Source organism: Lynx rufus, unplaced genomic scaffold (genome assembly GCF_022079265.1).
Source record: "Lynx rufus isolate CCGP_SWC_20201006 ecotype Redwood Valley unplaced genomic scaffold, mLynRuf1.p SCAF_2, whole genome shotgun sequence".
NCBI classification, from domain to species: Eukaryota; Metazoa; Chordata; class Mammalia; order Carnivora; family Felidae; genus Lynx; species Lynx rufus.
In genome coordinates, this window is record NW_025814834.1 from 119,444,629 (window position 1) to 119,462,958 (window position 18,330).

General features: G+C 50.5%; 1 protein-coding gene across 1 annotated transcript in view; it reads left to right on the forward strand.

The window, feature by feature from the left end:
* The window catches only part of LOC124516101 (neuroblastoma breakpoint family member 6-like), a 29,637-nt gene extending 18,840 nt beyond the window's left edge, over positions 1–10,797 (forward strand). The window contains 7 exon segments of the mRNA XM_047085256.1: positions 49–100; positions 939–1,114; positions 2,174–2,225; positions 3,005–3,186; positions 4,769–5,008; positions 7,215–7,429; positions 10,568–10,797. Coding sequence (XP_046941212.1) covers positions 49–100; positions 939–1,114; positions 2,174–2,225; positions 3,005–3,186; positions 4,769–5,008; positions 7,215–7,420 — 908 coding nt within the window. The 3' untranslated portion in view covers positions 7,421–7,429; positions 10,568–10,797.
* The last annotated feature ends 7,533 nt before the right edge of the window (positions 10,798–18,330 follow it).

Genomic DNA, 18,330 nt, shown 5'->3' on the forward strand with positions numbered 1-18,330 from the left:
AGCAGGGATCTGTTTAATGTGACTGGCCCCGTCTGTATTTATTTGCAGAAAATCAGACCCATCAAGAGGAGGAACAAGACCAAGACCTGACATGCGCCAGGTAAGTCTGAAGAATCATGGGATTTTATTTCAGTGGTTCAACTCTACATTTCACAGGAAAAACAGAAACCGCCAAATTTACCTATCTCATCCATTCTCCAGTCTCAGAATATCTTTTTTGGCCATGACGTGTGTCTTCATGTATTATGTGGATAAGTTCCTTTAATGATCCCTCAATTTGGATAACCGGCAGTCAGTTGAAGTAGGTGAATTGTCACTCCCTGAGGTGCTCTGTATTGCCCTGATCTCTCCTTTGGGAAACACCAGAGTGACAGACGTGTCTACTTCTGTCTCTCTGGTGTTACCTCTTTGAGGATCTGCTGTAGCAAATGGAAAACTGCAAAACAATCAAAAAACCTCACATGAAGTCACGATAGTAAGAGAAAGAGTCCTTGAGGACGCAAATCTCTCCATGTGGATGATGCCTTTTAACATGTGTTCACTTAGCCACTGAATGTATATCAACAAAATGTATGCAAAAGGGTTGAACTCATGTTTAGGATTCTCCATGTGTGCTGTGAGTCATGACATCCATTCCACAGTAGTTCAGTTTGGTGCACAGAAGTTGGTTCCGTGGCCAGTGCCCTGAACACCTCTGTTCTGCGTGTGTGTGTGTATGTGTGTGTGTGTGTGTGTGTGTGTGTGTGTGTGTCTCTCCCTGCCTCTCCTGCCCCCATAGCATCCCCACTGTGCCCCTGAAGCAGGAAGATAGTTTTCCCTGTCAATAATGGGGTTGCCCCTACGTTATGACTACACTTCTCGGCTTCCCGTGAAAACCAGTAAGATGCTGTGGTGTCTGCTTTTCCTGTTGTAATCTTCAGACCTCCCCTCCCCACCAGGCTCGGCAGGGAGCTGCCGGAGAGTGCAGAGCAGGATGTCCAACAGGACTCACTGGATGAACGCTATTTGACTTACTCAGCTCTTCCTGACCCATCTGATTCCCCCTGGACACACAGGAGGGCCAACATCAACTCATATGAGGATCTGGATGTCTGTCCTGCTCTGGAAGTAGCTAGTGAGTCCTCCACTGCGAAGGTGATAAAGCTCCAACTGGACTCCCAAGTCGACCCCAGAGTTGGGTATCCCTACTCTGCTTATGTTGGAATTTGTTATCCAGGTGTTTCAGCCCCGTAGACATATGGATCTGAGTCAGGCTCTAGGATAGACTTCTAAGCACAGACATCAGATGCATCAGGGCCCTGCCCTCTGTTCCTCATCTCAGGCCATGCCTGTGGCTCCTGACACAAGTCAGGACATTGGGGTCAGGGCGGGTGTGACAAACTCACACTCATCTGTGAGGCACACGCAGAGGAGTCTGTCTTGTTCCTGATTTCCACACAATGTGTCTCCTCAACTGCCATCCTCTCACTTTCATCCCAAACAGTGTTCCTTGAAGTTTTGTGCCTGTCAAGGCGATGTCAGCCTTACCCATGTCTTTGGGTTTGTTGTTTCCCTGGTTTCACTGCTCTGGTCCCCAGTGTCCGTGTCCTCTGTGTTGGTTGTCTTCCCTAAGTCGTCGTCTGAGTGTCAGGACATAACCACCTCTACCATCAGCTTGCTTGTACGTTTCCCTGAAGCCTAGCTGAGCCCCGGCATGGCCCCACCCCGTGCATGGCCCATGTGCCTGTGTAGCAAAAGGGATCACGGACAAAAGATTTCCTTTGACTTGAGGGTCTGCAGACTCCGTGCATCCGTCTGGCCTCTGTAGAAATTCCCTAAAACCCTGCCACCTAGAGTATCTCATGAGGGAAGCTAGTGAGAGAAGGTTGCAGTAAGTTTTGAGAATGCAGGTAAGCCGTTCACCAGAATCTGCGGTAAAACAGAGGTTGACCTCTGCAGACGGACTGTTGAGATGGGGCTCTACCAGATCAGGGAAATCCTGCCCGATGCTTTAGGAAAGCTAGCCAAGGCACATTCCCAAGACATTGCTTGAGGCCTCTTGGATTATTTCTCTCAATGCCCTGCTGCCCAACTAAGGACATTAGTGCCCGTGTGCTAGTTGCGTGGGACACTTAATTTTCATGTCCAAGTGCTGCTCTGTTTATGTGACTGGCCGGTCTGTATTTACTTGTAGACAATCATAATGATCTTTGCGATGAAGAAGACCAGGACCCGATATGCCCCAGGTAACTCTGAAGAATTTAATTCAGTGGTGACATCTGGGGATCTCAGATCTAGGCCAATCTAGAAAGTGCTAAATGCACCTATTTCATCCCTTCCGACACCCACAAGGTGGTCCTTCAGCAAGGTCCTCTGTGTCATGTGGTACTCGCATAGGCCCCGTTATTAATCCCTCTCAAATGGAGTATCTGCCGTCCACTGACGCAGGTGGACTAAGCAGTCCCAGGATGCCTTGCACTCTCCCGGTCTCTCCTCATATTAGGTCCCGCGTAAGATGCACAGCTCTCTCTGCCGGTTGCCATTACCACATTGGCGGGCATTCACAGCAAGCATGGTTTGAGGAAAACAGTTTTCACGTCTCAGTATTTAGACACGTCGGCCTTGGGCCCACCAGATACCCAGGAGTCTACAATGCTGCCTTAGCCTGGGGTTCTCTTGGTGCTTTGTGTAAATCTCCACACAGTGTATGCCAAAGTGTTGATGCTGCTTTATCCTCCTCTGGTGTGCTGTGGGTCATGACTGTTGTGCCCTGGGGTGGTTCCGACTCCTGCCCCATAAGCTGGCGCTCTGGCCATGCCCTGAGCACCTGCCTGTCCCCGCCCCCCCCCCCCCCGCACCTATCCCGGGTGCACCCACACTGTGGCCCCAGCTTCAGGCAGACTGCTTCATTTCCCTTTGTGGGGATCCCGCTTGTGTTCTGTGACCAGTCCCTCCGCCCTGCCCTCAAAACTAGCTGGCACTGCATGTTGACTAAACCTTCTTTCTGCATGTCTCGTCCTCCCAGCAACACCAGGCTCTGCAGGGAGCTGCCAGTGGCCCCAGAGGATGCAGTCCCACAGGACTCAGTGGGGGAATGTAATTTGACTCCTTCCGTTGGCCATGACCTGTCAGACACCTATAGGCCTTATAGGAGTGCCTCATTCACCTTTGATAAACAGGAAGTCTTCTTGGGCGTGGATGTAGATGGTGAGTCCTGTTCTTGTGAGGGGCACGAAGTTCCTGCTGGGGCCCCAGGAAGCCTGTCCTCTGGGTCTTCAACAACCTGAATCGGCTGAGAGTTGCATCCCTGCCAACAGGCCCTGTAGGCTCGTACCGGTTTGAACTCTGCTCTCGGATTCACTCTTTAAAAGGCATCCTGTGGCTCAGAGCCCTTTCCTTCCTTCTGTCCCAGGCTGCCCTCTGTCCCCCGGCCCCGTCCAACATGCAGGCTGTTGGTACCAAGTGAGGCTCGAGAGGAGAAATGGAGAAAATGGAAAAAAGGGTTCAGAATCTCAGCCACCGCTATCTTACCCGGAGACAGCTGGGTGACAGTCCTCCTTTGTTTTTTCCCGATTTTGTTTTGTTCCAAAAGGTGACCTCTGCTACTTGTGCAATTCTGCTGCCAATTGTATTTCTTGTGTGGCTTCCTACAAACTCCCTGGCTTTCCACACAGGTTTGTGGTCAGCTCCACATTGGCTGCATCTGTTAAATCGTTGCTGAGATGCTAGTTGTTTCTCCTGGGGCGCCCGCCTCCCTGTGCACCAGAGCACCCAGTTCTACCCAAATGATCTGAAACAGTCGTAAATGCAAAGAGAACAGTTGCTAGATGCCCCAACGACCCCTGTGACCCTGCAGGAGTGCCAGCTCCTACCCTGTCAGTGCACTTTGTGGTGTGAGCAGAGCCAGGGCTCATCCAGCCCCTCCAGGAGCTCAAGGTCTCCAGGAGACGCTCCATGAAAAGCAATCAGGGCTGAGAGGTCCCAGACAATTTCTGTTCTCACTAGGGTTCCCATGGCGGCTCTTCACTTGGCTGCCTGGCACCCTGGTAACCCTGCAGAGCTCTGCGTCAGAGACACTGACAGCCAGGTCTGGGTTTCCATGGGGGCAGGGATGGGACAGGTTAAGACGCGTCTCAGGAGGGTGATGTGTGTGACATGGCCTTGCATTAAGCCTGGGCCATGAGAGGCTATGAGGATGGGCGGAGATGAATGAAGGCAGCGTCTCCATTATGCACAGCCCGTCCCCGGTGCAGGTTCTGGTGGGAACGTGGGAACAGTGTGTGTGGGCTGTGATTGCCGCAGGGGGCGCCCCAGGAGGGCTGCCCTGCCCCAGCCTCCCTGCACTGGGACCAGCCAGGGAGAAACAGGCATCTGAAGCCTTGAGGCCAAATTCTCCCCCTCTTCTTTTTTCTTTTGGGGCACATAGCAGCAATTCTTTCTCGTTGTGCCCTGAGGCCTCTCTAGAACCTTCTCTCTAGGCTGTAGGACGAAGGGTACTACTACAGAATAATAGGCATGAGCCCGCCTCCCATGCAAAGCCGTCTGGACTCCAGGGGGTGACCTTCCCTTCAGGGACTTTGCGTCCTGGACACTTGCCATCTCAGCATGCCCAGGCATAGACACAACGGTGACATCGCCTTCGTATCCATGATGTCTGCCTTTGTACCTGCTCACTGGCTGGTCTCACAGACGGTGGGGGACGAGGCGGGAGGACATCACAAATGGAAGTTCTGGCAGTGCTGAGTTAAGAAAACTGGGGTTTGTCCATTGAAGTGTCTTCTTGCTTCAGCCCCGATGCAGGTGCCCGGTCCCCAAGGGCCATCGAGTGGAAACTTGACTTTCCCAAGGCCGGAGGTGCAAGCTTCACAAGCACCGCCACAGTCAAATACCCAGGTGGCCAATTCTGTGCCAGGGCAGCCGGACCAGCAGTTGGCTTGTGGTGACGGCAGAGCCAGGCTCCGCCCCTCCCCCGCCATCAGGAGACTGGCAGCCACGATGGTTTCTGGGAGCCAACGGCCGCTCTTCCAAGGTGAGAGGTGCGGGGGGAGTAGGAAGCTCCAGTCACAGGGTTGTGGGCGGGGGCAGCAATGGGGCCTCTTGCAGGCTTGCTTTGCCCAGCTCCAAACTCACAACGCTCCAGCTCCAAAGAGCTTGGGGCTGAGGGTCAGCTCTGTCTGCCCAGGTGCCATGGTTTCAGCCTCCTGGCTGTTTACTGGCCAAGTTATTCATCATCTCATGTATGTCCCCCTCGGTCCCTTCATCTGAAACCATTGAAAATGGGATCTCCATCTCGTCAATGCTGGGAGCATGAAGCTACATAATTTCCAGGGACCCGAGTGAGCAAAATGGCTTGAGAACATCGATGAATCTGTCATGCGTAATTCTTGTGTCTTTGTGGCGTCTGAACACTTGGAAAATGGTTCCGTGGCATTGTTTCACGTGTGCTAGAGCTGTTCTTACCTGGCTCCGCTTTCGCTGGACCCCATCTTCCCGGACTCTCTCAGCAAGGCTTGTGGGCCAGCGTTTGCTCTCCTTCAACATCCATCAGGCAGCCAATATTCCCTGTTAGGCGCTCACAGTAACAGTGGAAATAGTGGCTCCACGACAGTTTCCCATGCATTTGCCTGGTTTCCCTTCTCTGCAACTATAAGGGGCCAGTTTCCTAAAGTGCACACTCCGTTCTCCAATACTTCATCTAGTTCCTCTTGTCCCCCCTCATCTCCACGAGCACGTCCCCAGCTTCGTTGTCATCAGGATCCGCGTCAGCTCACATTTCATGAAGACCGAGCGTTTCAGCGTTCCCCTGGGTTGTGTTGTCTTTACCCCCCCCCCCACCCTTGGTGTCCCCTCCTGGAGCCTGGGTCTCCTCCTACAGGCACCGACTTCATCTGTGAAAAGAGGAGACACAGTTCCCAAGTGAGGTGATGAGGGCGCAGCCCTGTCGCCCCGTCGAGATGCTCGAGAGGACGCCTCAGTGGGAGTTCAGGGAAGCACAGCCCTGACAGGTGGCTTAGGACGGGAGGTTCTTACTGTCTTCCCCTCTTGCCTCTCTGCCACTTCTCCCTGACTCCCGTGGTCCCGGCCCAGACTCTCCTGCTGGCTCAGTCCCTCTCTGTGGCTCACCTTCCCCCCAGGCCTCAGCAGGAAACGGGGCTCCATGCCAGACTTTTGTCCAAGGAGGGTTTCTTAGTCCATTCAGGCTTTGATAACAAAAATGCCATAGACCGGGTGACTTAGAGCAGAGATTTGTGTCTCCCGTTCCGGAGGCTGAGTAGAACCAAAATCGAACAGTGGCACATTGGGCGCCTGGTGGTACCTCCTTCCTGGTGATGTGTGGCCGCCTTCTTGCTCTGTCCTCACAGGGTGGAGGGGTGAGGGAGCTCTGTGGGGTCAATTTCATAGGGCACAGATCCCTTTCATGGGGGGATCTGCCTCCCATAGGCCCACCCCACCCACCATCACGTTGGGAATTGGGTTTCCACAGATGAATTTGGGGGAAGACAAACTATCGCTCTGGGACAGGTGGTTTTACTCTGTTTGATTCTCAGCCTGTAATTCTTCCCTGGTGCTTAAAAGGTCACCTGTTTCTTGCCACAACTCTTCTCATCCTTCTCAAATTTGTATATATTTTCCACTTGCAACTGACCAAAGAGTGTTTAGAACTTTATGCTCAATGTCCCCCAACCCTTAACTGCCCATTTACTCAATTAGATAAGAATGTGCTCATAGACACACATATTTACGTCTTATGTCACACACATTACGTATATTCGGTGTGTATGCTCTGCATAGTGTACATATATGAAATATATCAAATATTGGGGCGTGTTCTGTAAATTCCCCAGCTTTGGTTTCCCCGGTGACTCTCAAAAGGCTTGCCTTCAACTTTGACTCCTCCCTTGAATAGGACAGCCTCTTTCGAGCACCATCTCCTGGCCTTTGTCTCTTCTTTGTCAGAACTGTGTGTTTTGACCAATTCTACTTTTCTCAATTTCACTTTTGGCACCGGGGGCATGTTGCCCTCCCCGCACTCTTATCCTTACAGGGTAGCTGAGAGAGGTCAACAACACAGGCGGTAATCAAAGCGTGTCCCTCGGCGCCCCTCACACGTGAACTTCCCGATGGCCTTTCTCGTCCTGCCCACCGTCCTTATTCGATGTCACCGTAGGTAGGGGATTTAGTCACAGGAAGACCATGACTAGCAGTGGATCCTGTTGATGTGCTTTTATTTTCAGAGCAGGGTTTGGAAGCTTCCATGGGTGTGAAGAACCCTCCCAAGCTGGAGGGTGACGCTGCTGAGGGCTCGGTGGCCAACCAGTGTGCAGGTCAAGTCTTTGGCCACGTTAATGCCCTGGGTGTGATGAAACAGAAGATGATCAAGAGAAAAGTGCAGTTCGGCGAGGGCAGACTCGCGTGCAGATTCCGTGGCCTTCAAGCATAGGGCACAGAGGTAATGGTGTCCGGGGCTCTTGGAGTATGGATTCCTGTTGCTCTGTTAGATTATAGCTCCGCCCACACCCCAAACTGTTTTTCTCTTCCTCGTTTGGTCCCTCCGCCAGCTGCCGCTGCCTCTGTCTGTTCCTGCCTCTGACTGGTCCTGCCTCTGTCTGGTCCTGCCTCTGTTTGCCATGGGGACTGCCACCCTGGGGGCCCTCCCATCTCCATCAGCTGTGGCATGTGAGCTGTGCTGTGTCCCCACGGGGGCTGTCCTGGCATTCCCTCTCCCATGTCCTCACGGCCGCGGGGAATTAGGCCCCACGGCCCCCCTCAGCAGACCGGCATCATTTACACGTGTCGCCAAACACATGGCACTTTGGCACAAGGCACACACTTTCGTGGCTTCTTTGACTTCCTTCCTTGCTTCCCCAGCTCCATGACCTCTTTCTCCCAGAGCATTGTCTTTTTTTTTTCCTTAATTATTCTTTTAAAGTCATTTATTTTCAGAGAGACAGAGACAGCACGAGTCGGGGAGGGGCAGTGAGAGAGGGAGAGGGAGGGAATCCCAAGCAGGCTCTAGGCTCTGAACTGTCAGCACAGAGCCAGATGCAGGGCTTGAACCCTCAAACTGTGGGCTTGTGACCTGCGCCAAAACCAGGAGTCAGACGCTTAACCGACTGAACCACCTAGATGCCGCATCAGGAACATCGTCTTAATGTCTGTTGCACATGGCTTCTCCTCCGGGGTGTTTCCGGGAACACGACCTAGAATGACACTTACCCCTCAGCTTCTCCATGTGAATTAAGAAGTGTTAAAACTGAGGAGAAAGAGCACCCCGACAAAAACTGCACGACAACATGGGTCACCTCTGGGACTGCCACACGGCCTGCCTGGGGTCAGGTTTGTCCTCGGCCCCAGGTGAGCAGGCCTGTGCTAATGTGTGTGGGGTTTCCAGGACTCAGTGTCCACCCACACCTTGGGACCTCAAGAGAGCTGGCATCAGGTGGAGGACAGTCATGGCACTCTACAGGGACACTGGCCAAACAGATGCAGAGGCCAGGTTTCCAACCTGCACAGACATGAGATGTTCAGGCATCCACCTGTCTTCCCTTTTCACTGCCGTTACCGTGTCTACATGCTCAGCTGGTTCATAAAAGGATCCACCGAAAGGAACTGAGTTGAGTCTCAGGCCAGAGCACATACGCGAGCATTGACTGAATTAACTTTGGGCAGCTCTGTGAAGTCCCCGCGAGATCCAGGGGAACACGAGACAATCTGTGCCTCATACAAGTCCGGCTCAGAACGGGGATTCATGGGAGGGTGTCCGAAGGAAGACCAAAATCTTTAGGGCCGGTATGGTCATGGTGGCAGAGATGAGGACAAGAACACCGTGGTCTGAAACAGAGTAGCTTAGCTAATAGTTCTAAATCACGCTGTTGTGAAAGAAACACTGACTGAGCTTTGAACTCACGTGAATGCCGTCACCCAATCCCTTGAGATTTTGATTTCAACATTCTGGGCTGGGGTGTGGGTAACGGGAGATGTTTTAAAGCTCTGCAGGTATGCACCTAGGAATCAGAAGGACTGTGGATCTATAGGATGTTCATAAGCCATATAGAAGGATCCTCGTGTGTGTGTCACTCATTTTGTGGACAAGCTGAGTATCAGCCCCTGATATGGAGTTGACATTCCTCCCTCAATAGAGCCCAGAGAAAGAAGAGGACAAAGACACATGAATGAATTCGATGAATACTCCCTCTTCTGGATCCAAGTGTCTCACAATTTTTATACTATAGGATGCAGTAAGAAAGAAATGTTGCCTAGAAACCCAGTGTAAGAACAACTATCCGTTCCCTGATTACCAGTAATGGAATTCAGGTCTCTTTTTCCTCCTCATGCAATGAAAATCACGGTTGACTCTTCACTAAATGCGTTTCCCAGCCTCCTGACAGGTGCACTGCAGATGGAAAGGAAATGTTTTAATCAAACTTTCTCCTTATATAAAACCTCAGTAAAGAAGCTTAGGTCTCCCTCTGCCCTTTGCAGGCCCTCGTTTACATTAGTGTCAACACCGAGAGACTCTCTCCTCAGGGACAGTTTGGGAAACGTGCGAGGAGAACCTAGACGACTAAAAGGAAGGCTCTTCCGTTTTCTCTGCAGAGTTCTGAGTGTCTCCACTGAGAATATTCCTAGATGTTCCCTCAGGTGTATCCTGGCGTGAGGTGCCCTGCAGGGGCTGTTGGGGTCCCTGAGCAAAAAGGGGTGAGGCCGTGGGTACTACACTCCCTGCTCTTTTTGTCATTCCCCTTGGAGTTTCTCCCTTTGGGGTTCTTTTCAGCCCCTTTGGGGCAGGATTTCTGTGCAAAGCCTTATTTCCGTCCAGCCAAGCGGCCAACAGCATCTACTGCCTGCCCACACCCCCAGATCAGAGGCTTTCGTCTCCCGACCCCCACACAGATGGGAAGGGCCCGAAGCCTGGGTTTCAGTTCCAGGATGTCAGGCACAGGTCACACGGCTACAGGTGGTCCTTATCAGCCCCTTGGCCCACGGTTCCTCATCTGCACACGGCAGGACTGAACTGGGACATCGTCTGAGGCCCCTGTTGCATCTCACATCCTGGGGCTCGTTCCATAGCCTGGCCTCCCCCTTCAGAAGACCAGGGCAGGGTGAGAAGGGGTGTGTTTGTCTGCAGAGGGGCCCCTCCTTCCTTCCGCAGTCTGTCTCTGAACGTGTGTGTCAGGGGCTAAGCACATCCCTCCGTGGGACACATGAAAAAGCCATCACTTTGCTTCTGATGAAGGGGGTTCCAGGGTGAGGTGGCTGCTGAGGGAGGGATGGTCGGGACCTGGCAACAGCTCAGGGCAGCCTTGAGCTGGAATGCCACCAGGCGCCTGCTGCAGGGAGCACAGGGGTCCCTGCATCCTACAGTGTAGGCTGGATGCAATTGAGGGGGCTATTGCTTCAGACTTGTGGCTCTCACTCTCCCCCTCAGCCTGCCTGCAGACCCCCCTTCAGCTCCTTCTCTGCACGGGGGCTCAGCTCGCCCCTGGCCTCTGTCACCACGGAGCCATCCCTCCAGGCTCAGCCGTCAGCAGGGCCTGAACAAGACTCATATTTGATTCCTCTGTCTCTCTCTGTCTCTCTGTCTCAGATACCAAGGACTCCAGGAACTAAGAAAAGATACTCCTCATTTAAACGAAACCCCATCATAAAACCCCATCATTCTGCACTTACTGAAAAGAACTCTAAAGCAGCAAATCAAGCTAAAGCCCAAACAGAACATGCGAGGGATCCTTTGCTGAGAATCGACATCTCGATCACAAGCCACTCTCTGGGATTTTTACTCCAAAAGTCTGGTTTGATGAGAGGAATGCTCGCTCTTCTGACTCCAGTCGTGATAAGTCGCCGAGGCAACCAATGCCCAGACCACACGCCCTTGTGAGACACCTTCATTCTGGCTCCTCTCCATTCCATCCTGCGGATAAGCGGAGGCTGGAGCAACGTGGCAATAGACCCCATGTCAAACTGGACATTCTGGGCCACCCGCTGGGCTGTGCCAGGAGCAGACAGCATTAAGTACGCAGCGTTCTTGCTGAAGAGGCTTAGCCTGAATCTGAGCACGAGGTAGGGATCAGACAACTGCAGAATTTCGTCCATCGAACAAGACAGCGGGCCTGTCTTTCTTCAAACAGCCAGTGTCCACAGCACAAATAAGACGACAAAAAGGAGAAGAGATATCTTGGGTTCCAAAGGACTCAGAAGATTGTGCTATCATAATTTTGTAGTCCTTTCGAACCCCAAACATCTCCTCACCTTTCTGTGGCTGTCTCTGGTGGTGGTGACACTTCTTGTCTGTAGGGGACAGGCCAGATGTCTGGCTTGATGGTCTACATCCTGAAGGTGTCTGATCACTTCCTCCTGATTAAATTCAGGCTAACCTTTTCCCCGGTCGTTCCCTCGTGAATGCTGTGTGTCCCAGCCCCGCCCACCCAGAGACCCAGAGCCTCCAGTGTGCCATCACCATCATTGTGAGAGCAGCACTGGTTGCCTTCTATGGGGGGCCTATCAGATCGTTCATGGTTTTCTGTTTGGGTGTGACTCTGAGAATGTGCGAAGATGCTGTCTCTAAAGTCTGTCTCTACAATGTTACCATCTTTTAGTGATCCCTGCAGTGTGTCACAACCGTATCTGTTTGTATGTTGGAAAAACTCTAGTTGTATCATCCTTGTGTATGTGTATTTGCTGGCATTGTGCTGTGGAAAAGAACACTCCCTCCCCGTTCTATATCATTAAAGTGTTTATTTTGACAATCACTGGGGACTGGTGAATTACGTTTCCTTCAGGGCTCCAGTCCATCACCATCGTGATGTAAATGTTCTTGGTTCTCTTCTGGTATTTACTGCTGAGTGTCTGTATCTTTTAGGCTATATTTCCCCTACGGGCAAGAGTACATATGTGTGTCTGAATGTGCACCTGTTGTTTAGAAAGGTTGTATATGTAGGACTGAACACTGCATCACAAGTGCGGGACATGTTTGGTTCTGTATTAACTTGTCAAACTTGTCACATCGCCATTCTAAGATTTAAACGATCTCGGGGTGACTGGGTGGCTCAGCAGGTTGAGTGTCCAACTTTGGCTCAGGTCACGGCCTAGCGGTTCATGAGTTTGAGCCCCGCATCTAGCTCTCTGCTGTCAGCACAGAACCACCTTCAGATTCTCCGTCCTCCCCACTGTCTGCCCTTCTCCCGCTTGCATGCTCTCTCTCTTAAAAATAAATAACCACAGCGTCACCTGGGTGGCTCAACTGGTTGAGCGTCCGACTTCAGCTCAAGTCATGATCTCACGGTTCGTGAATTCGAGCCCCGCATCGGCCTCTGTGCTGACAGCTCAGAGCCTGGAGCCTGCTTCAGATTCTGTCTCCCTCTCTCTCTCTCTGCCTTGCCCCCACACTCACTCACTCTCCCTTTCTCTCTCTCTCTCTCTCTCTCAAAAATAAATGAAAACAACACAAGTTTTAAGTGATCTCCCAAACTCAGACTTCTGACATTATTCTATTTTCTCTTCTGTCTCCACCTGCCACTTCTTATAGTATTGTTCCCGCCCGGTGAAACGGATGCCATTTACATCCTATTTCTCCCACTGGTTCCACTCCCAGGCTTTTGTCTCAGATCTACAATGAAGTGTATTCAGTGACAATCAGTTGTACAAAAGTCAAAACTTCTCTTATTGGGCAGGGTTCGTCTTTAAATGACTCCTAGTGACGGAATCAAGACTCCCTGAGTGGTGCATATTTAGTACTCTTTTTCTACTGCCTTTGTACATGGACATCTTAGGTGAATAGAAAGTGCTTGTACAATGAGTTTTTGCTGCAGTATTAAAATATATGGCCTTGCTTTGTATGTTTGGTGGGCATGTAGACTATAGATTGATTTTTCTCTCCATGGAATATATTGGCTTCTTTTGGTGGTGGGGAAGGTGTATGCAGCATCAGAGGTTTTCTCCTTTTTCTGGAAAATCTATTAGTTCTAGGGGTGCCTGGGTGGCTCATTTAAGCATCCACCTTCAGCTCAGGTCACGATCTCACATTTCGTGAGTTCAATACTCAAGGTGGGGTATCTACTGCCAGCACAGGGCCCACTTAGCACACAGCCCACTCCATATCCTCTGTCCCCCTCTCTCTTCTTACTTGACACATCTCCAAAGGCAAGGGAAATACAGGCAGAAATGAACTATTGGGACCTCATCAAGATAAAAAGCTTCTGCACTGCAAAGGAAACAATCATCAAAACTGAAAGGCTACCGATGAAGTGGGAGAAGATATGTGCAAATGACAGATCGGATAAAGGGTTGGTATCCAAAATCTATAAAGAACTTACCAAACGCAACACCCCAAAAAACAAAAAAATCCAGTGAGGAAATGGGCAGAAGACACGAATAGACACTTTTCCAAAGAAGACATCCAGGTGGCTAACAGACACATGAAAAGATGCTCCACATTGCTCATCATCAGGGAAATACAAATCAAAACCACACTGAGATACCACCTCACGCCAGTCAGAGTGGCTAAAACGAACAACTCAGGAAACAACAGATGCTGGCGAGGATGTGGAGAATCGGGAATCTCTTGCAGTGTTGGTGGGAATGCAAACCGGTGCAGCCGTTCTGGAAAACAGTGTGGAGGTTCCTCAAAAAGTTAAAAATAGAACTACCCTATAACCCAGCAAGAGCACTACTAGGTATTTATCCAAAGGATACAGGAGTGCTGATGCAGAGGGGCACGTATTCCCCAATGTTTACAGCAGTGCTTTCAATAATAGCCAACTGATGGAAACAGCCTAAATCCATCCATCAACTGACGAACGGATAGAGAAGATGTGGGTTATATATACAATGGAACACTACTTGACAATGAGAAAGAATGAAATCCTGCCATTTGCAACAACGTGGATAGAACTGGAGGGTATTACGTTAAGTGACATAAGTGTCACAGAAAGACAGATACCATATGTTTTCACTCACATGTGGAACTGAAGACACTTAACAGAAGACCATGGGGGAAGGGAAGGGGAAAACATAGTTTCAAACAGACAGGGAGGCAAACCAGAAGAGACTCTTAAATACAGAGAACAAACTGAGGGTTGATGGTGGGAGTCGGAGAGAGGGGAAATTTCGTGATGAGCACTGAGGAGGGCACTTGTTGTGTTGAGCACTGGGTGTTGTATGTAAGCGAGGAATCATGGGAACCCAGTCCCGAAGCCCAGAGCACACTGTTTTGACTGTATGTTAGCTAACTTGACAATAAAGTATATTTGGAAAACAAAACAAAACAAAAGAATGAGGCAGATGATAAAAACGCTGACAGCAGAGGACCGAGCAGACCTAATACGTGCTGAGTATTTACTCCCTGCCAGGCACTGGGCTCAGTGCTTCACCTGCACCTCTCCTGTAACACCGGGGACGACTCGTGTAGGAGAAACCCCATTGGCCCCATTTTGAAATGAGACACTGAGCCACAGAAAGGAAAATTCAAGACACCCAGGCAAAGTCACACTGTAACTCAGCCAGGCTCGCACCTACAGCTTGTGAGCCCAGAGTGCTCTCTTTCTTGACCTCTAGGTTAGGGATTTCCAGGGAGAAAGAACAAGTCCAGCCTCTGATGTCCTGAATGGCCCTGCTGACATCCCGGCCTGACTGTTTTGTTCTCACGCTGGGAATAAACAGTCTCAGATACAGGATCTCAACCTCAAAGAGACTCTGAACCCTGAGACAATGAGACACAACAAGACTACCTGATTATTCCAAGCAGGCCCCACAAACACCAGGTCACCGTGCAAACTACAACGCCCCAAACACCCTCCTCTTTTCGTAAGGAAATGACTGCTGACTCTCACCGCAGTCAAGACGGGCCCGTGCAGACTACCAGTGTTCAAGGTAGAGCAGACCCTGCTTCCTTCCAGCCTCCCCGCCATCAACCAACCACAGCCCTAATCCTGTCATGTGTGGTTCTTTCTACCACTCTCTTACTGAGACCGTGGGGTGAGATCTTTCCGGCTGCAATGATTATAAACCCCCACTTGTTTCATGGGATGTACGTTCCTGCTGATTTGGCTGAAGAGAAATCCGAAATTTCTCCTAAGGTTACGTTTCTCTAAGATTATGCCAGGGGAGACAGGGAACAATTTTTCACTCGTGGTGTGGCAGATTTCCCCAAGGTCGATGTACCTCCTCAAGGTAAGAGTGCTCACTGTACTTGATATTCTCTTATCTCTGCTCCTTTCCTAATATGGGAAATTAACATTTACTAAGGGACAGAGAGTTACAATATATGGGCTTTCTCCTGTGTGGGATTTAATGAGAGCTGTCATCATCCTGAACTTGTAGGGAACTGAGGACAAGGACCACAGGGTGGCAGGGAAAGGTGGCTCTGGGCTTTGGGAGTCACAAATGGGCACACGCAAAAAGAACAATACGTGATTTTGGAAGACGTGCCAGCAAGAAATGTGGCCATAAAGCCCGCTACGTATTTGATCCATGATCCACCAGTCACTTTGCTCACAGATTATCCCTGTTTATCTTGGTCATGATGACTCTTTTTTTTTTTTTTTTCAACGTTTATTTATTTTTGGGACAGAGAGAGACAGAGCATGAACGGGGGAGGGGCAGAGAGAGAGGGAGACACAGAATCGGAAACAGGCTCCAGGCTCTGAGCCATCAGCCCAGAGCCCGACGCGGGGCTCGAACTAACGGACCGTGAGATCGTGACCTGGCTGAAGTCGGACGCTTAACCGACTGCGCCACCCAGGCGCCCCCATGATGACTCTTTTAAGAACAGTCAGAGAATTGCATCAGAGCACATCCATCTGAAAAGGACACACATAAAATACTGCATGGCCAAATCAGACCCACCAAACCCACAAATCTTCTCTGGTATCAAGTTTGACGTACATTTTCAAGGATAAAATTAACTGTGTGAGGCGCAAGCAAAGCAACAAGAAATCTCGGACAACCAACACTAACTGCAAGAAACTTCTTCCCACCTTAGGACGTGTTCTGGCCCCGAGTTAACATACGTGCTAAGTGCTGCATGAAGTCGTCACTTGTACCCAATGAATCTGGTTGAAGTCGATGAACCTGGTAGAAGTCACCTGCTAGGCTGATACTCACCTAACTGATGCGACAGTTTCCAGGACACTAAGCTACATAAATCCACGGGCATATGTTTGAGTCCCTACAGGGTTCTGCTCACACGAGATCCCTCCCACTTACAGGCATGTCGTAGGTCAGGACTCTCCCTACAGTAACTACCATGAGTGTGTTTGCCAAGAGGTTCCTCACTCGATGGTTATGCGGAAAGTTGACTGGGGTACCTTTCTTTCTTTCCAGGCCAGCGTCACTGAAGGAACTGAGCAACTGCAAGGAACCCAGTTCCTGTTCTTCTGTCCAAATTGTCTGGGTGGAGTTTTTAGGCTGAGCTTATAAATCAGCAGGAATCCAATTTTCTTCCTCCGAGAAGAGATACAATGGTTTCTCCCAGCATTGCTCATTGGGCAGTGCAAGTTTGCAGAGAGAGACAGAGAGAGCGTGAGAGAGGTATCGCCAGGCATGTTATTTTAGCAATGCCATGGTCCTCCCACATTGTCCATCCCACTCATGACAATGCCTGGTTTAAGCATCCTCTCTCCATTTCCCTTTATTACCTGCTTGACCTACATCCTTCCCCCAGTGAGGGAGCCAGCTCAGAGGGTCTGCTTAACCTAGACTAGAGGTGGGGCCAAGGAGAAGTGTGCCTGTGGCTAGAATGGGCTGCCTTCAGAGTGAGCCATAACGTGGCTACAAGCAGTTAGAAACCAGCCTAAAACACCGTTAGGAATAAGCAGGGCCAAACGCAATGGTATGGATTTTACGTTTCGTATTGATAACAACTTTCTTATACAAATACACCTAGACTTACTCACGGGAGCAGGGCATCAGACAAAATGAAAGAAAACTGTGTCAAGTGTGAAAGATACTAAGTTACCAAAGTTACATTGAGTTGTAGAATTGTTTTTTATCCTTTAGCCCCTCATTTCCACACTCAGAACCTAGAAAACGTTCTTCACTGCCCATGGAATTCAATGTGGACACAACAATGTAAACTATTAACCCAAACTTTCCATTTTTTTTTTTCCACAAACCTCGTTGAATACCACGTATTGAAATGCCCACTCCCATGTTCAGTGAGACTAGTGAGGGCGGTAAGTAATGTGGTATATCCAGGTAATATTCTGTTTCTTGGCCTACTTCTGTACTCCGCGTGTCAACTGTTCTCCGCCAGGGGGCCTCTGGCCACACACGGGAAACCCAACAAACTTAAAATTGTAGGGTCTCTGCGTTGATCTTGAATTGGAATGTCGGTCAACATGTAAGATTCTCTCAGGGCTCAGAATGGCTCTGGATCTGCAAGGACAAAGGTAGTTGCCCCATCCTTTCCTCAGGGAGAGTACCTCCAGATTTCCTGATTCAGGCACCTTATGACGGCCAAGCACATACCACGATTTCCACGTGAGGCAAAATGTTTACAGATGTGTGAAATGCCTTCCATATGCTCCAATCCCTGTGTGCATGTTTCCTGAGTTCCTGTTGTGTGCGAGTCCCCTTTCCCCCAACCCATGGGGACCCTGTGGGAACCCAACCAAATCCCCCTGTGATCCTTTTTGTCTTTTCCATATAATCCCCTCCTTTCAGAGTGTTTTTCTTCTCTTTTTTTTAACGGTTGTTATTTATTTTTTGAAAGAGAGAGCGCGCGCAGTGCAGAGAGGGAGACACGTAATGCAAAGCAGGCTCCAGGCTCAGAGCAGTCAGCCCAGAGCAGGAGGTGGGTCTTAAACTCAGGAACCCTGAGATCATGACCTGGGCCAAAGTCGGACGCTCAACCACTCAGCTACCCAGGCAGCCCTGGAGTGATTTTCTTTTTTCTTTTTCCCCAAAGACACCTCTGAGTAGCACTGGCCTTAGGCTCCTGGGAGCTCCCTTGCACCTGCTGGCAGAAAACGGGGAGGCCAGGCAATGGTTGACCACTGCAGCCCCACTTCCCTCCCCTCCCGCAGAGAAAGCACTGAGGCCATCCCTAGGAAATGCGAACACGTGGGGCGCCTAGGAGGCTCCGTTGGTTAAGCATCAAGACTGCAAGCATCCCAAGCATCTGACTTGGGCTCCAGCTCATAACCCAGCTGAGGTGAGGTCCTGAGCTCCCACTTGCAGTCCTGACGCCACACGTGTGGTGAGAGGTCAGAGCCCTCCCGCCCTTTTGACAAAGGCAAAACCCGTAAAGAAGCCTTTGTATGAGGATCAGGGTGACAGTAAGGAACAGTTCGAACCCCCCCAAGGGACATTGCTCCCACCGCCCAAAGTGAGAAACAACCAACCACACAGGAG